Raw genomic sequence first — 18,404 nt, 5'->3', positions numbered from 1 at the left:
AGGGCTTTAGGCATGCCAAGTTTGAATCAGATTGGTTCATCCTTTATTTTTTAGGAATTTTTAATTTCCCCCTCCTCAAATCATTCCTTCCCATTAACACACACACACACCTCTGATTCTGCACAAGGGTGCATTAAGGCAGAATTGGAGGGGTGTGGGTGGGTGTTTAGTGGAGCTCGTTTATTGCCCGGGCTTGATTCCCTTACTCAAGAGTAAATCCCATTGATTTCAACTGCATTTACATCCAAGTCATACTAAAATCCGATGCATGTTTATCTTTGAGTAAACCCTCGTTGAACAGAGAGAGAAGTAAATAGAAGTAAGACCTCAGAAATAAGCATAGGATTGCAGAGCACGTCTTTCCAGTTTGCTGTTTTAGACTTAAAAAAAAAAGCTTCTGAGTGACGACACTATTAAAAGTCAGTTCTATACGTGTTAACTCAGAAGTAAGTCTCTCTCCGTATCTGGAAGAGGCTGAGTGGGGTGAGGGTTAGCTTTGATCCTGACAACTCTGGCTAACTAAATGCTTACATCTGCATAATTTTTAATGATAAAGAGATGAAACTTGGCATGGTGATAGCTCTTAAGGAGGGCTTTAGCCATGCCAAGTTTAAATTAGATCCGTTCATGCACTGATTTTAAGGATTTTTTTAAAAAAAATCTCCTCAAGTCATTCTTCTGATACTCCACCAATATGAAATTCCTCCTGTTTGCATTTGTGGAGGATCTATTTTCTTTTATTTTGATAATGCACAGTTGTGCATCTCCAGTTCATAATAATAGAGATCTGCTGGGGTACTAAGGAACTTGGGCTCCTTCCCCACCCCATCTCACCCCACCCACACCCATCCCGTCTCTGGCTTTGTTGTCTAGCGATTTACTGATTTAACGTTTTAATTGGCTGGGCTCTGTTTCTGCAGGCAATGAGGGTGGGGTTGGAGCAGTAAAAAGTCCATTCAATAAACTAAGCACAAGTCTATTTTTTCGACATGATGTGCTGGAGGAGGAGAACTGCCCCACCCTCCCTTTTGTCAGCAACAATCCATTCAAAGCACACACCCCCAACAAAAGAAAAAACGAGAAGGCTTAAGGGCACATTAAATCCACTTAGGGAAAATAATCCAGACTTTCTCCGCACCAACATAATAAGCAAAATGGAGGAAAAGAGGCGAGATGGGTGCAGGACAGGGATGGCGTCATGTGAGTCCAGTGCTGCAATACCAAGATGAGGCAATGCCCTTATAGGCATTGTCCCTTATAGGCAGGCATTACGAGGACGAGGACGGAGATGATGCAAAAACACCTTTAAACAGAATATGCCTCTCCTTATCATTCTTCCCAATGTCACTCATTTATATATTTATCTAAGGTTTGCTTAATGTTGTCACTTTTTTGCTTTAGTATTAGCACATGATATGTAAACATTGCTTAACATCCTATCCTTTAAAATGCCATGTGTTCTTTTATATGCATTTTTTGTAAAAACAGTATTTCTGACTTTACTTTTTGAAGTTATTTGCCATCTTTTTCTGTTTTAGACAGTTGTTTAGGCCATTTAAGTACAGCAAAATAAATCTAATTCTGTCCATGTTATTAGTCTTATTTATCAAAACAAAAAAAATAGAAAAATAGGGGGAAGAGAAGAAAAACAAATAAGCAAACAAAAATATTTGAATACTTACACACAGAGGCTCAATTCAGACAACACATTTTAGAGAATTAGCATTAAGAGAATTAGCAAAGGCGTAACCACTCCATTGGATTCTGTACTATGTCTCTACCTAGATCAACCTCTCTTCCATTTCTGTCTGCATGGTCATTCATAAATACTTGCTTCACAATTGAGGCTACTGCTTCTATACCTTAGGTATCTTGCTTATCAAAAACATTTAGAAAACTCCTTTCATGTAGCCTTTATATTAAACCACTTTCTATTATACTTAAATGAGATTTTAGAGGAAATATGCTATTTATATTCAATACCTTCTTTAATTAACCTTTCTGACAAAAAGTTAAAATTCCTTCTCTTCTGCAAAGTTATTGGTGATAAATCAGCCAGAAATTGTAATTAGACATTCTTTAGCATACAAACTTCAGAATGTTACTAAAATATCTCACAAAAATGCCTTATTTCTTGCAATGTTTGATGAACAATGTTTGATAAGCGTTTTCTAATACAATGTGTTATGGCCCAGCTCCAGCACCACAATGGATCTTATACTTTATAGCCAAAATCTGTTCAGAAGTGTTCTGGAAGGGTTTCGGCCTAGTCAGCTTATAAATGTCAAAATCAGTGTGAGTTTATCGCCAACAGTGTTGTCAGAAGACATCAGGGGGGAGTAAAGTTACCCACCCACCCCATCCAGGTGGTAGATTTGGCCTTGACAGGGAAGGTGGCTGGCAGCTTCTCTGTAAGAATCTAACAGTATGGGGAGAGGGGAAGAGTCGGACAGGTTGAAGCATTGAGCAAGGGGTTGGACTCGATGGCCTTGTAGGCCCCTTCCAACTCTGCTATTCTATTCTATAAGTGTCACCCCTGAAGGGCAGAATGGAAATGCCCTGTTTGGGCAGTGTATCAATAGGTAGAACTAAGCGAGACACACAGGAAGTTAGATGGAAGAGGAAGTCAGGGACACAGACTTTGATTGAAGGAATACTCGCCCAATCAGGAGGTGACACAGCAGTCAGTGACTCAGCACTCTCAGGAGTCAGTCAGGGCTGGAGAGAAGTTAGAAGCTATGTTTGTTTGAGGCAATAAAAGTTTTATTTTTATATAATACTGCATTCCTCATTTGCAACAAACCTATCTTTGAAACATGGTGTCAGAAGTCTAACAGGACCCATTTACAACAACAACAAAAAACAGCTTGAGATTTTGGATTATGGAGCGAGGTTTGAAAGCCCCCTCATCACTGGATTTCACTGGGCCTAATCTGGCTCAAGCTTGGCAGAACTGGAAAGAGGAATTTGAATTGTACCTGGATCTTGCCTTCACAAAAGAGGAAGAAAAGCAAAAGGTAAAGTTATTATATTATCTGATTGGAGAAAAGGGGCGAGAGATATGCAAAACTCTTGGGTTTAGTACAACTTCTACTCTGCAACAGCTAGTAAAAGGGCTGGATGAGTACTGCATACCTAAACAAAATGAAACAATGGAACAATATCAATTCAATTATGAGGCAGCAGGGGTCTGAAGAGAGACTGGATGCTTATGTTACTTCACTAAGGACTTTGGCAACAACCTGTAATTTTGGGGCTATCACAGACTCCCTCATCAGAGACAGAATTGTCTGTGGGACCGCAGACCAACATCTCCGTGAGAGGCTGTTGCGGGAGCCAGATTTAACACTGACTCGTTGTTTGGAGATTGCTAGGGCAGCTGAAGCTACTAAAGAGAGGCTTAGGACATTAGAAGGCACCCATGAGGTGCAGGTGCATGCAGTCCAACACCAGTCAAGTCAGTATAATGAGCAGGGCCGGCAGCCTCAGAGACGACTGCCTAAAATACAGTGTATGTTCTGTGGGAAACAACACGAAAAGAGAAAAGAAAGGTGCCCAGCATATGGACAGAAGTGTAAAGGTTGTGGCAAACCCAACCATTTCCAAAGTCAGTGCAAGAGTGAGAAGAAACCTAATAGGCTGGCTGTGAGAACAATACAGAATGAAAGCGATGAGTCTGAAAACTGTAAGGATGTTTTAAGCCTCACTTTGGGTCCAGTGAATCATGATGTCCACATAGTGGGGAATACAGGGAAGAAGGTAACCTACCCCACCACATTGTTTGCCACTATGTTGTTGAACAAACACCCAGTTCATTTCCAACTGGATTGTGGAGCCACCTGCAATGTGCTGCCATTAGCTCTAATAGACAAGAAAACAGATCTGGAACCATGTGGCCAATTGCTCATTATGTACAATAGCAGTACCCTGAAACCTGTGGGGAAGTGCAGGCTAAAGATTCGCAATCCAAAGAATAATAGACTCTATCGCTTAGAGTTCATCATCGTGGAAGGGAATGCCCACAGACCACTGCTAGGAAGCAAAGCAGTCCAAGCTATGCAATTGATTCACGTGCAACATAAGAACATCCTGAATGCTGTACAAGCCAGTGAGCAGAACCAGTCCAGGATTTGGACTATGGAGAAAATACTGAAAGATTTTGGGGATGTTTTTGAAGGGGAAGGACATTTGGCAGGGAAATTGAAACTTGAGGTAGATCCTTCAGTAGAACCAGTAAAGATCCCTAAAAGGAGAGTTCCTATGGCACTGGCAGAACCACTGAAGAAGGAACTAGCAAGCCTTCAAAGCAAAGGCATAATTGCTCCAGTAGAGACTAGCACAGAATGGATCAGCAGCTTGGTCATTGTACGGAAACCCTCCGGAAAACTCCGTATTTGTATTGACCCTAAACCTTTAAATAAGGCATTAAAACGCAGTCATTATCCCCTGCCAACCATTGACGATGTTCTATGTGACCTATCACGAGCCGAGGTTTTTTCAATGTTTGATGTGAAAAATGGATTTTGGCACATAGAACTGGATAAGGAATCTAGCTACCTGACCACATTTGCAACCCCTTTTGGCAGATACCGCTGGTTACGAATGCCAATGGGCATCAGCCCTGCCCCAGAAGTGTTTCAACGCAGGTTGAATCAAGAGCTAGAGAACATCCCAGGCCTGAAGATAATCGCAGATGATATCCTAATTGTGGGAGAAGGAGATACGATAATAGAAGCAACAAGGGATCATGACAAAAAGTCTCTCTCAGAAACAGAGAGAGGTTATGCACAAATTGAAAAAGAACTGTTAGCTGTCCTTTTTGGGATGGAATGCTTCCACCAGCTCACTTTTGGACAGACAGTACATGTCCAATCTGACCACAAGCCACTTGGAACCATTGTGCGGAAACCATTATTGAGTGCCCCAAAGAGGCTTCAAAGGATGTTGATGAGACTGCAAAAGTATGATGTACAGATCCAATATCATCCAGGTAAGCACCTGGTAATGGCAGACACATTAAGCAGAGCATATCTCTCAGAGCCCAATGAAGATGGTTCAGTTGAAAAGGACATAGAGTCAATAAATATGCTGCAATATCTACCCATTTCACGGACACACCTACAAGCAATACAGGAAGGCACAGAGCAGGATAGCAACTTACAGATAGTTAAACGCATTGTCCTGGATGGTTGGCCAGAGACCAAACATCAGCTACCAGTGGAAGTTACACCCTATTTCTCAATGAGAGAGGATCTCAGTGTGCAAGATGGAATTCTCTTTAGGGCAAACAGAGCTATCATCCCAGAGGCAATGCACTTGGACATAATGAAAAGGATACACTCCTCACATATGGGAATTGAGAGCTGTCTGAGGAGAGCGAGAGAATGCATATATTGGCCTGGCATGAATGATCAGCTGAAAACTTACATGGCACAATGTGAGATCTGCAATTCTCTAGGTGACAGACAGCAAAAAGAAACACTCCACCCACATGAGATTCCAAGGAGGCCTTGGGAAAAGGTAGGAGTAGACTGATTCAAGTTGCAAGACAAAGACTACCTCATAACGGTGGACTACTATTCCAATTTCTGGGAGATAGACTCCTTGCTAGATACCCGATCTCGAACAATTATCAGAAAGCTTAAAGGACACTTTGCCCGTTATGGAATACCCGATGTTTTATTTTCAGACAATGGCCCTCAGTTTGTGTCTGAAGAATTTAGGGCCTTCAGAGCACAGTGGGAATTTGATCATCAGACATCGTCACCAGCCTATCCCCAGAGCAATGGGAAAGCCGAGTCAGCTGTCAAGACAGCAAAGTGTATTTTGGTCAAAGCCAAGAAAGCTGGGACAGATCCATATCTAGCTGTCTTAGACCACAGGAACACCCCATCACAAGGCTTGGATGCAAGTCCAGCTCAGAGTCTCATGGGTCGAAGAACTAAGCCTTACTTCCAATGCGAGGAAATTTGCTGCAGCCAGAAATCCATAACAAATGAGCTGACTCTATAGCAGAACAAAAATCTAGACAGGCCCATTATTATAATAAGTCGGCCAAAGATCTACCTGATCTTCACAGTGGTGAGCAAGTCTGGATTCAGCCAGCAGGGCAAGAGAACAAGGAATGGCGAAAGGCAGAAGTACAAAGGCAAGTGAACACACGGTCATTTGAGGTGGTGACACCAGAGGGTCAAGTCTTCAGAAGAAACCGTAGACATCTGCGGAGGAGCAGCCAACTAGTATCAAATGCAGGTGTGCAGAACCACAACCAAGAACAGCAATTCCAGGAGGAGAGAGCACCCACTTCACAGTCTGGCCTCCAGGCAAGAGGTCATTCAGAATCCCCTGCCAGAGAGACTGGGGAGATAGTTGAAATGTCCTCACATCCTAGGGATACCCATGATACCGCTTATTACCCCAGAGAAACTACATCTCCTATAGCAAAACAAGTAAGAACTCGAGCAGGTCGCCTGGTACAGAAGCCACACCATCTACAAGACTATGTTTAACTTTTGGGGGGGGGGGTAAATGGGAGTTGTAATGTATTGTTGGTTAAAATAAAAAAAGGAAAGATGTATCAATAGGTAGAACTAAGTGAGACACACAGGAAGTTAGATGGAAGAGGAAGTCAGGGACACAGACTTTGATTGAAGGAATACTCGCCCAATCAGGAGATGACACAGCAGTCAGTGACTCAGCACTCTCAGGAGTCAGTCAGGACTGGAGAGAAGTTAGAAGCTATGTTTGTTTGAGGCAATAAAAGTTTTATTTTTATATAATACTGCCTTCCTCATTTGCAACAAACCTATCTTTGAAACAGGCAGGGGCCTCATTAATGGTTTAAAATCCCTTGTTAGTTGCAAAGGAGGAGGGCTATTGCAGCCACACCTTTGCTTTTAAGCAGATGCCCATGCTTTGAATGTTTACTAGGAACGTTCTCATCTTTACTGCCCCAAATCCTCTCTGTTTGGACTTACTACCATCTGAGCTTCTTGCACTCTTCACATGGACTTTCCATCCAATTTGGACTCTTGTCTCTTTGAACTTTGTATTGAATCATAGAATCATAGAATAGCAGAGTTGGGGGGGGCGGAGCTTGGCAGCCATGGAGTCGGCGAGTTTTTTCTGATGCTCTAACCGGCTTTGCCGGGAAAAACAATTATCTCCTTTTTAATGGGCATAAATCTCTAATCAAATGATGGAAAAGGACTATGAATGTTAACTGTTTAACTTGCCGGTGTTGGAATAAGCTGGAAGAGATAAGGTGAGATTTTATGGAATGTTTCTATAAGCGTCTGTGGAAAGCGAAACTAAATGCTGCCGGCTGCTGATGGCGCAGTTGGAGCAGAGAAGGTTTGTTTTTGTTAGATGCTGACTTGATTTATAGCGAATCTCACCTCTTATCTTCTATTACAAAGTGGAAAAGACTGAAATACTGGCTTCATAAAGAGGAAAGCAGTTTTTTGTAGTTATCATCGGCTGGCGAGAAGGGGGGGTGAGCGGTGGTGGAGAAATAGCAGCGTTCGGCGAGGGGGCGAAGTGTGGCATTTGTGGACTGTGTATGGCTAGTTTTGGTCCCCTCTAGTGAATGCTGTTTTGAAATCTGATGTATTCCCCCCCCCTGAGAAGAAGAAAGAGTGTTTAACATACGGAAGATAAGCTAATAAATAAACTGCCAAGAAAGGGAGCTGGACTTAAAGGTTTATGCCCTGACCAGAAGTGTCCTATGTCGAACATTAAAAGGGGAATTAAGAAAGAGTGGAAAAGGTTAAATACACAGAAAAAGCGACCAAGTAACCATAACCTCTCCCAAATTTCAGTCTCTGAAGGAGAACAGGAAGACGAAGACACAGACCCAGTTTTTTTAGATACAGAGCCAAAAAAAAAAAAACATGGCTGAAGGGGGAAAAGCAACTGGCAGTCAGCCACCCTCTTTAGTGGAAATTAAAGCTGCAATTGCAGAGAACAATATAGTCATTTTTTAAAAAATGGATCAGCAAATGGATGTTTTTAGACAACAAATGCGTATCCTGGCAGATAAGACGGCGGAAAACTCAAAAGATATTAAAGATTTGGAGACAAAAGCTGATTTGAACCAGAAGAAGCAAGAGGCTTTTGAAAAATCAACAAACATTCGATTTAAAGATTATGAATTAAGACTGATAGCCTTGGAGGATCAATCTCGTCGTTCATCAATTCGAATAAAACAGCTAAAGCAAACACAAGGAGAAGATCTGAGAGAAATCATCCTGAATTGGTTCAAGGAGCTGTTGCCTGACCTACAAATAGATGGATCGGATATAGATCGAGTTCACCGTGTTGGGGGGCAAAACTACAAAGGGACTAGAGACATTTTGGTGAAATTTGGTAATTATTATAAAAAAGAGCTAGTTATGAAAGAATTGAGATCTATGGCCCAGTTGCAGTATAAAGGCAAAGCAGTGCAAATTTATAATGATCTTTCTCAGCACACATTAAACTGGAGACGCAGTATTAAACCAATAACTGAAATACTAGTGAAGAACAAAATCCTGTATTCGTGGGGTTATCCTGTTTTTCTAAGATTTACACACGGAGGGGGGGGGAACACAGAGTAACCTCACTGGATCAAGGTAAAGAGTTGCTGAAGAGGCTGGGTCTGTATGGGGAAGCAAGTGGGACTGGAACGGGTGGGGGGGGAATGAGGCTGGGACATCTGGGGTGTAATAGAACTGTTAATCATATGAGATAATTGTAGACAGAAATGTTAAACATAGAAATCTTGCCGGCCAGGCGCAGCACTGCCTCCCCCCCTCCCTTTAAAGTTAATGGCTGGAGTATTAGACTCACAGGGATGTGGGGGGGAATAGAGTGGGGGGTGGGGAGGGGGGAAGGTAGGAGGGAAGGGGTTGGGGTAAGGGGGTGGGGGTAGTTGTATGGAGTTTGTGTTTTTATGTAAGTAAATTTGAGTTGCAGAGCACAAGGGATCGGAAGAGACTTCAAAAGGGTGAATATGGATAAAAAGATAAAAGTATCAACACTCAATGTTAAAGGTTTGGGGGCAGTCGTGAAAAGGAGGAGAATAGAACAAATGTTTAATAAAGAAGGATCGGATATTATAATGGTGCAAGAAACACACCAAGGCTCCGAGAATGCGAATATGATAAAATTAAAGTGGTTAGCTTATTATGAAAAGTCATTAGGGACGTCAAAAAAAAATGGAGTGGCCACTTTGATCTCAAAAAAAAGTGGGTTTATATTAGAAGAAACAAAAAAGGATGATAGTGGCAGATATCTTATGTTAAAAGGTAAAATTGAAGGAAAGGTATATATGCTAATTAATGTGTATGCCCCAAATGAGAGACATAGAGAGTTTTTTATAAAGTTATTTAAAGAAATAGAGGAATTCAAGGAGGGGTTTGTTATATTAGCTGGGGACTTTAATATGGTCATGGATAATAGATGGGACAGGTCGAATCCCACTAATGTTGAAAAGAGGAATAATATAACTATATTGAATAAATTAGTAAAAGAAAATGATTATTCAGATTCTTGGCGTTTACTCAATGGGATTAAGCCTGGGTTTTCATATTTTTCCCCAGTTCATCATACATACTCCAGGATAGATTATATATTTGTCTCAAAAGATTTTGCAACGAAGATTTGTAAAATGGAAATGGGGGTAATAAAAGTAACTGATCATGCCTTGTTAAGTTTAGAATTTGCAGTCCAGAAGAACTATAAAGAGGCATATAGATGGAAGTTGAATACAAAAATACTGAAATATAATAAAGTGGTAGAGAAAATTCAGAAGGAATTGTCGGAGTCATGGGAAATTAATGAAAAGGGAGGAACAGCTGGGTCAGTCGTTTGGGACACCATGAAGGCTGTAGTAAGAGGAATTTGTATTAGAGAGATGTGTAGCTTAAAAAGACAACAACGTGCAGAGCAGGAAAAGTTAGAGATAGAAATTAGAAATTTGGAGGAAGAATATTGGTGAGGTAAAAATAAATATAAATTAGTAGAAATACAAGCTAAGAAGAAACAATTAGAAAATTTAAATTTAGAGGAGGTTCAAAAGAATTTAATATATATGAAAAGGGAATATTTCGAAAACAGTAATAAGAATTCTAGGTTGCTTGCCAGACTCACACAAAAAGAAAAAGGGAGGAATGGGATAGAAGTATTGAAGGATAATCGAGGGAATTATTGTCACATAATGAAAGATAAAATAAAAATTTTCCAGGAATTTTATCAGGAACTATATAAGGGTAAAGAAACTCAACAAGAAAAGGTGGAGGAATATATTGGAAGGTTTATAAAGAATGGAATAAAACCAGAATATAAAGAGCTAATGGAGAAGGTAATAACTCAAAGAGAAGTTGAAGATGTCATTGATAATTTGAAAGTTGGTAAATCACCGGGAGCAGATGGTTTAGGACCAGAATATTATAGTTTTCAAAGAATTTTTAGTTCCAAAGTTACTGAAACTTTATAATATGATATTATTAGGAGAGAAGATACCTGAATCATGGGAACACTCATTGATAATTCTAATTCCAAAACCAGATAAAGACCTGACTAGTCCTGATTCTTACAGACCTATCTCGTTAATAAATCAGGATGCCAAAATTTTCTCATCTATTATGGCTAAACGGTTAAATAAATTTATATCAGAATACATAGGAGAAGATCAATGTGGGTTTGTGGCAGGAAGGCAGATGCATAGTCTAGTGGGAAGAGTTTTAAATGTAATAAATGTAATAAAAAAATCAAATATCAAGGCAGGAATTATGGCATTGGATAGTTTTAAGGCCTTTGATTGTGTGAGCTGGCAGGCATTAAAGATTATTGTAGATAAATTGGGATTTGGAAATAAATTTAAAAACATAATAGAACAGTTATATTCCCAAAATACAGCTGTAGTGGTGGTAAACGATGGACTCACTGAAAAGATACGACTAGCCAGAGGTACAAGACAAGGATGTCCGCTCTCGCTGGTCCTGTTTGTAATGGTTATGGAAGTATTGGCGAAGGCACTAAGGGAGGATGAAGAGTTAGAAGGAATTGGAGAGGTAAGGGAAATAAAGTTAAATATGTTTGCGGATGACACCTTATTGACCATTAAGAACCCAATAAGAAAAATAGAAAGAATTAAATATCAGTTGAGGGAATTTGAAGAAATTACAGGGTTAAGAATAAATTGGTCTAAATCAGAGATGATGCTGTTTAATTATACTAAGAAGGAAGAAAAGGAATGGGAACATAAGGGAATAGAAATGAGAGTTAAGGAGGAGATTAAATATTTGGGAATTAAAATTACAAAAAATTTAGAGAATCTTGAAAAGGAGAATTTAATGAGGTTAAAGAAAGAGGTATTAGAGAAATTGGAGAAATATAAAAGATTAAATTTATCTTGGTTTGGAAGAATAGCTTTAATAAAAATGAAGATTTTAGCTAAAATTAATTTTGTGTTTAGGATGTTACCAATAAAAATATCAGAAACTGAGATAAAAAGTTGGCAAAATATTATTAATAAATATTGTAATGGAGAAAAGAGAGCAAGAGTGAATAAAAATAATTGGTATCTAAGCCAAAAAAAGGGTGGATTGGGTTTCCCAAATATAAAATTATACTACGCAGCAAATAGATTAAGACATATTGTAGAAGCAATTATAGGAGTAGGAGATTTATATTGGATGGAAGAAAAAACTATAAGTAATCTAGAGATGAGCTTGGACAATGTCTTTTTTAAAGATGGAGGGAGAAAGTGGGTTGTAAGTATAGATAATCCACTCCTGAGGACTCAATGGGAAATTTGGAGTAAATTTAAAGGGAAGCTGCTTCCGAGCAACTCTCCCTTAGCACCGATAATAATGTTAAAGAATTTCCCAGAGGATCTGAAGGGTAGATTATGTAAAATATTAAAAGAGAAAAGTAAAATGAAACGAAAGGATTGGTTAAGAGATATAAAAACAAGAGAAGATATGGAAAAATTGTTAAAGGAGAAAAAATTATCTTGGTTAGAATATGGGCAATTAGAACAATGGAATAAAAAGTGGATTAAAGATAATAGAGTTTGCAGAAAGATGACGAAGTTTGAAGAGTTAATAGCAAATAAGGAAAAAGGTAAAGGAGGTAGTATAGTCTTAAAAGGGTTAATGAGTGAAATATATAAAATATTGTTAGAAAAGGAGTTTAGAGAGAACTCAGAGAAAATGGTATGGGAGTCAGATTTGAAGGTACAAATAGGGCGACAGAGATGGGAGGGACTATGGAAACAAAGAGTGTTGAGAAGTTTATCAGTGAGAATAAAGGAGAACTATTTTAAAATTTTGTGGAGGTGGTACCTAACCCCGATTAGATTGAATAAGATAAATGATCAGCATTCAGCAAATTGTTGGAGAGGTTGTGGGGAAAAAGGAACGTATTTACATATGTGGTGGCAATGCAAATATGTACAAAGATTATGGAAGATGGTGTTTTCAGAAATTGAAGAAATAGTGGGAATGAAAATAGAACAAACACCAAAGATTGCATTACTGTCACTATTTGAAGATATAAAGTGTGGAAAAGAAACTATAGAGCTGATATCAAGTTTGCTGGTTGCAGCACGATTGATGGTGGCTAGGAACTGGAAGATTCAAGGGGAATATTCTATTGAAGAATGGTATAAAGAAGTAAGGGATATAGCCATTAATGATAAACTGACATGTAATATTAAGTGGAGAAAAGGCGTAATTAAAATAAATGAGTTTGAAGGAATCTGGAAACAGTTCCTAATATTCGTGTTTACTAAGGGAAGTGGGAAACCGCCAGCAGAAGAAATGATCAGATTTTGGACTCAGGAATAGATCCCGAGGTGGGGGGTGCACTTTTATGTTAAGAATGATTATGTTGTAGTATGATAATGTATAGGTAATACTTATTCAACATATATGTACTCAACATTTATTCAATATGTATGTAGCAGTTGTTTGATGTTTTATTTTTTTATTATTATTATTACTATTGTAATGTTGTATGTTTATATAGTGTAGAAAATAAATAAAAATATTAAAAAAAGAAAAGAATAGCAGAGTTGGAAAGGGCCTACAAGGCCATTGAATCCAACCCCCTGCTCAATGCAGGAATCCACCCTAAAGCATCCCTGACAGATGCTTGTCCAGCTGCCTCTTGAAGGCCTCTAGTGTGGGAGAGCCCACAACCTCCCTAGGTAACTGATTCCATTTCTGTACTGCTCTAACAGTCAGGAAGTTTTTCTTGATGTCCAGCTGGAATCTGGCTTCCTTTAACTTGAGCATGTTATTCCATGTCCTGCACTCTGGGAAGATCAAGAAGAGATCCTGGCCCTCCTCTGTGTGACAACCTTTTAAGTATTTGAAGAGTGCTCTCATGTCTCCCCTCCATCTTCTCTTCTCCAGGCTAAATATGCCCAGTTCTTTCAGTCTCTCTTCATAGGGCTTTGTTTCCAGACCCCTGATCATCCTGGTTGCCCTCCTCTGAACACGCTCCAGCTTGTCTGCGTCCTTCTTGAATTGTGGAGCCCAGAACTGGACGCAATACTCTAGATGAGGCCTAACCAGGTCCAGGTTGTCTGAAAGATCATATTCTCCCCTATGAGCCTGCCTGTGCTCTGAGATCTTCTGGGGAGGCCTTTCTCTCAGTTCCACCAACATCCCAGGCATGCCGGATGGGTACACGGGAGAGGGCCTTCTCAGTGGTTGCTCCAAGGCTCTGGAATTTCCTTCCCAGGGAGTCTAGGCTGGCTCCCTCTGTGCTAGTTTTGGAGGCAGGCAAAAACTTTTTTGTTTCAGCAGGCTTTTGGAACTATACTGGACCTGTGTTAATGTATTGGATCTCCCCTTTTAACCTGTTATAGTTTTTTAAATTTTAACATGTTTTTAATTTTGCTGTAGGTTTAATTCTATTTTAACTTTTGTAATTTATATTTATATGTTTTAATTGTACATGTTTTAATTTTGTAAACCACCTTGAGTCCCAGTACTGAGAAAAAGGCGGGATATAATAATAATAATAATAATAATAATAATAATAATAATAATTCATGTACCTGCCTTGAGGGGTTGGACAAGCACCTCCTCAGCTCAAAATTTCTTGAACCCTTGCTAGATTACAGTCCTTTCAAGCATCATAAGATAGTAAGTTCTTTTTCCCTCTCTTTCTAGATGTTTCTCTATCTATCTGACTTATCCAGGAAGGACAGGAGAATTGTCAGCAAAAAGTATAAAATCTATTTTTGGTGAGTAGCTGACTGGCAACTTGAGGTAATCTCTCGCTTAGCTCTGCCTTTTGCAATGTGCCCTTCCAGATCACTTTCCAGATGACCAACGTTTTCTTGATATGCTAAGAGCTGCAATAGTGCAAGCCCCAATCCAGCACCTTTGGCATTTCTCCCTCTTTTGTAATGGCAGACCTCTTTCGGCCAAGAGGGCCAAATTCCATTTCAGAAAAGTTTGGGAGCTGGATTCTAGTGGTGGGCAGGGCCAGAGGCAAAAGGGGAGGGTGCCCCAATACACTCCCCCCTCCAGCATATTTTAGTTTAAAGCTCTTACTTCAAGTAACTTTAGGAGGGGGCAAGCTGCAGAAAAGCCAGGAAATCCCCAAACTATCTGTGGTTGAAAGAAAGGGAAGAGGTGGCCATTTGGGGGAATCCCTGGAGGCCAGATTGGCACCCTAGCAGGGCTAGATTTGGCCCCTGGGGCTGAGGTTCCCCTGGGCCAGAGTGCAGGGGAAATGCCATCATAAAATTCTGCAAGAACGTCAGCTATAAAGGCCCTATATTCTCCAAATTTTAATTTTAAGATCCATACTCAAAAGATTGAGGACTGGTCTAAAGAGCCAACCTCCTTCTCACCAACCTCCTTCCCTGCACCCAGTTCTGGAGTGACAATTAATGCAAAACTAACCAAAACTTTCACCATGATAGTTGCCATCACCTTACCATATATATTATCTCAGTGATTAGATTTAGTAGGTAAAAGGGCCAGAGAACATTAACTTGCATAGTTGGAGCTGATATGAATTATTTGCACCATTTCTATTCCACCTAGAGGAATCCAAGTATACAATCTCCTCTTAATAAGAACAAAGCATTAGAAGGTTTAACTTGGTTTCAAGTTACTGTGTTTAACAAAAACACCACTTTCTGTGTCAAATAAGAAGGCGCCCAATGAGTATTTATTATCCTTGTGCAGAACATATTCTGAAAAGGTAATTGGGGAGCGGTGCGTTGCCCTGGACCTAAACCAACAATGCACCATTGCACATCATAGATAGCTTTGCACATCTTCAGCAATGTCGTGGCATGGCTTGATAATTTAGTGATGTAAAGGCCATATGCAATTTACAAACCGCTTAACACCTCAAAATAATGTTCCAGAGATTGGAATTGCTCCAGATTAAATAACCAAGACTAGGATTTTGATTCATAGTGCCAAAAAATGTGACAGTTAAACCTTATTACCTCACTTATTCCTGTTTTCTGAGCCAATTCAGAATGAGTGAGATGACTGGATTTTAAACCGGTGTCTGTGCAAATTCAGTTCGTTCTAAATTGGAGGTGGACCCTGTATGAGGAGCTGCCAAGAGTGTTTTTTGAATAAGGTCAAGTGTAAAGGCCCGCAGGTGGAGGTGAGTGGAGGTCAGCAGGAGCGAGGGGCGAGTTGTATTTTTGAAACATAAAGTCCTTGGAAAACCTCACTATTGCTTATGACAGATATTGCTGTACAAGAAAAACAGCGGCCTTATTACGTTTCAGCTTTAAGATTTGAATGAGGTGGCAAGAGCTTAAGTTGGAGGAGTGGGGCGGCTGTGTGGAAGTAGTGGCACTTGCAATGCAGACAATGTTGGTGCCTCATTGACCTGTTTAGATTTCTTTCTCTAGATGTAAGTAATTAGGCTGTGGCTTTCTTACTGTAGTTAAGTAATAATACCTAAGCCAGAGACTAAAACTGATGAAATGTGTGCACATCTTCTTATACGTGTTTGCAAATAATCTTCTTATGGTTTTTCATCCTGTAGGAACATCATCACAATTGCTGTCTTCTATGCCCTGCCTGTGATCCAGTTGGTGATTACATACCAGACGGTGAGATCTGCGTTCTCTCCTCTTCTCAGATTAGTCATCCAGACCAAAAAAACTCTTCTAGTTTCCACCCCTGCGCCAACCAGTTTGCAAACTGTTTTTAACTTTAATTCTGTTTATTCTCTTCTACTTTTTTATATTGAGGTTATGTTCTGAAGAGAGCCCTTACCTGCCCTTTTACCTAGCCCTGCTCCAGAAATGCCTGTAATCTCGTTGACATTTTCCTTTTGTGCAAAAATGTATTTTTATTTGTCCTCCCCAACCAAATGAAAATGAGACGAAAGCTTAACCAGAAGTTTATTCATTGACTTTCACATTGGCAATATATCCCTACACAATTCTTCCCCTGAGTGCAGGTAGTTGTATATAAGCTGGGGAGGACTAGGGAGATGGATCCCAGCTCTCATTCTTGTTCAGGCAACTCCACCCTGGCTCCAGACTTTGGAGTCCCTTAGGCTGGTCCTTGCTTCTCCCAGCCAAGCCCCTTACAGTTTCTCCTGATAAACCATCATCCTCAAACCCTCAAGCCTTTGAGAACAGCAAGGTTATAGCACCCAGCACGAAGGAGGGCTAGATTAATTTAGCTTCCCCCAGCCAGCAATTAATTTCTAGAAGTCCCATTGCAGATCTTTAAAAATGGATCATGTCCAACTATAACCCCTAAGAGGTGAGGCAGTGAAAGAGCAATGTTGGAATGAGGAATAAAGGCATATCCCCAGCTGAAACCGCCCCAGTTAATTTTCCATTTGGCCCTGTTTATCTTCGTAGGCTCACTAATGCCTGTTCTACATCTCTTACCAGAACAGGCCAGACCCCAGGATGAACATACTTTTCAACCACTTCTATTCTTCAAGTCCTTGTGGATCAGGAGGCCCAAGAACAAGATGTCTCGAATATACATATCAAACATGAATAAGACAACACAGGACTATTTTTTTCAATTAGAAAAAAAGGAAAAGTTTTCTTTTCTTAATTAACCCCCCAGCCCATTTGCAACAGAGGCTTCTTGGCACTGGGGTTCTAGGGGGCTCTAAACCCTCTCTGGCCCACCAGTGTTCAGTTTGCCCAGCAGGGTGCCAACTGACCTGATGCTCCAAGGGGCATTGTGGAGCCGTCTCAGTGGTAGGGGCTTGGCATACCTTTGCTTTTAATAAATGGCAGGCACAGATAGAGGGATAAGTATCTGAAATACTGAAATGCAGGTGTTGTCTTCCTACTCTATTGCTTTTAATGTCCTGTGTACTTAGATGCACCTGCATATATTTAGACACACATCTGAATCTAGCCACTACACATTTACCTGCCACTACCCAATGGAAAGTAAATCGGATAAAATAAAATGTATGAACGGTTCAGGCTAGTATGCACCAGCAATACTATAATAGTGTTGGAAATTGAACTTGACGTGTGGCCACAACATCCCTGAGGCTTTCCCACGTCGTGATGGCTGTGTGTTCTTCCCATCTCCACTCCTGAAATGCACACCTTCCCTTTGAAAAAGGGATCCAGCACTGGCCTGGATGAGAGTATATCCCTGCAGTAGGGAACACTCACCCACCCTCTCATTCTGTGAGAGCAGTGCTAGAGGTACTGAAGTTTGATTAACAAGCATATTGTGGAAGGGGGGGGGGTATCCTTTCATCATCTGGAAAGGTCCTTAATATTCGTTCCTTCTGCCATCCTTTTGCAATGAAGTTCTAGTAGGCCAAGGAGAGTTCAAACGCGTGCCGCTTACCCACCACCACCACTGTGTAGATGAATCTCAAAGAGAGAGCTGACTAGTACTTCCATGAGAGCATTGAAACCATGGAATGCAGTTGGATTTTGCAAAAGCTTAATTTACATTTTTTCTGTCTTGCTTTGTGTGGCGATACCCACCTTTCTATCCCTTAGGTATGTCTGGTTTTGTATGTCTAGTGAGTGCGGAACGTTTGACTGAGTGGGTGTGGCTAGTGATGCGGTGAGAGAGGGGGAGGGAGGAGTATAAATAGGTTGGCTGAGGGGATTGTGAGGTTAGTTTGAGGTTTGGTTTTAGTCTGGGAGTTTTAGTCTGGCTTGTGCTTCATGAGAGTGTTTGGTGTGAGGAGTGAGAAGAGATAGAATTTTAAGGGACTTGGGATTGTTGTTTTGAATATAAAAATATGCAGGTTTGATCTAAATTGAAATACTAAAGATTTGTTAAATTTCAATAAACTGTACTTTGTGTTCTGTTACCACAAACTACGTGTCAGCTCGGATTTATTACCTTCTGTATTCTGTATTACCTTCTGTCAGTTCCTCCTGCAAACTTTTCTGCATTTCCTTCGGTCTCAGCTGA

General features: G+C 40.3%; 1 protein-coding gene across 2 annotated transcripts in view; it reads left to right on the top strand.

The window, feature by feature from the left end:
- Nucleotides 1-18,404, top strand: part of SIDT1 (SID1 transmembrane family member 1) — a 117,802-nt gene that overhangs the window by 19,213 nt on the left and 80,185 nt on the right. For both annotated transcript variants that reach the window (XM_063128910.1, XM_063128911.1), the window contains exons 7-8: nucleotides 14,169-14,242; nucleotides 16,024-16,090. In XM_063128910.1, the coding sequence (XP_062984980.1) occupies nucleotides 14,169-14,242; nucleotides 16,024-16,090 (141 nt within the window). The remainder of the gene's footprint in view (nucleotides 1-14,168; nucleotides 14,243-16,023; nucleotides 16,091-18,404) is intronic.

Source organism: Elgaria multicarinata, chromosome 6 (genome assembly GCF_023053635.1).
Source record: "Elgaria multicarinata webbii isolate HBS135686 ecotype San Diego chromosome 6, rElgMul1.1.pri, whole genome shotgun sequence".
Classification (NCBI taxonomy): Eukaryota; Metazoa; Chordata; class Lepidosauria; order Squamata; family Anguidae; genus Elgaria; species Elgaria multicarinata.
Note: the sequence above shows the minus strand (reverse complement) of the source record. Positions and strands in the feature narration are given on the sequence as shown.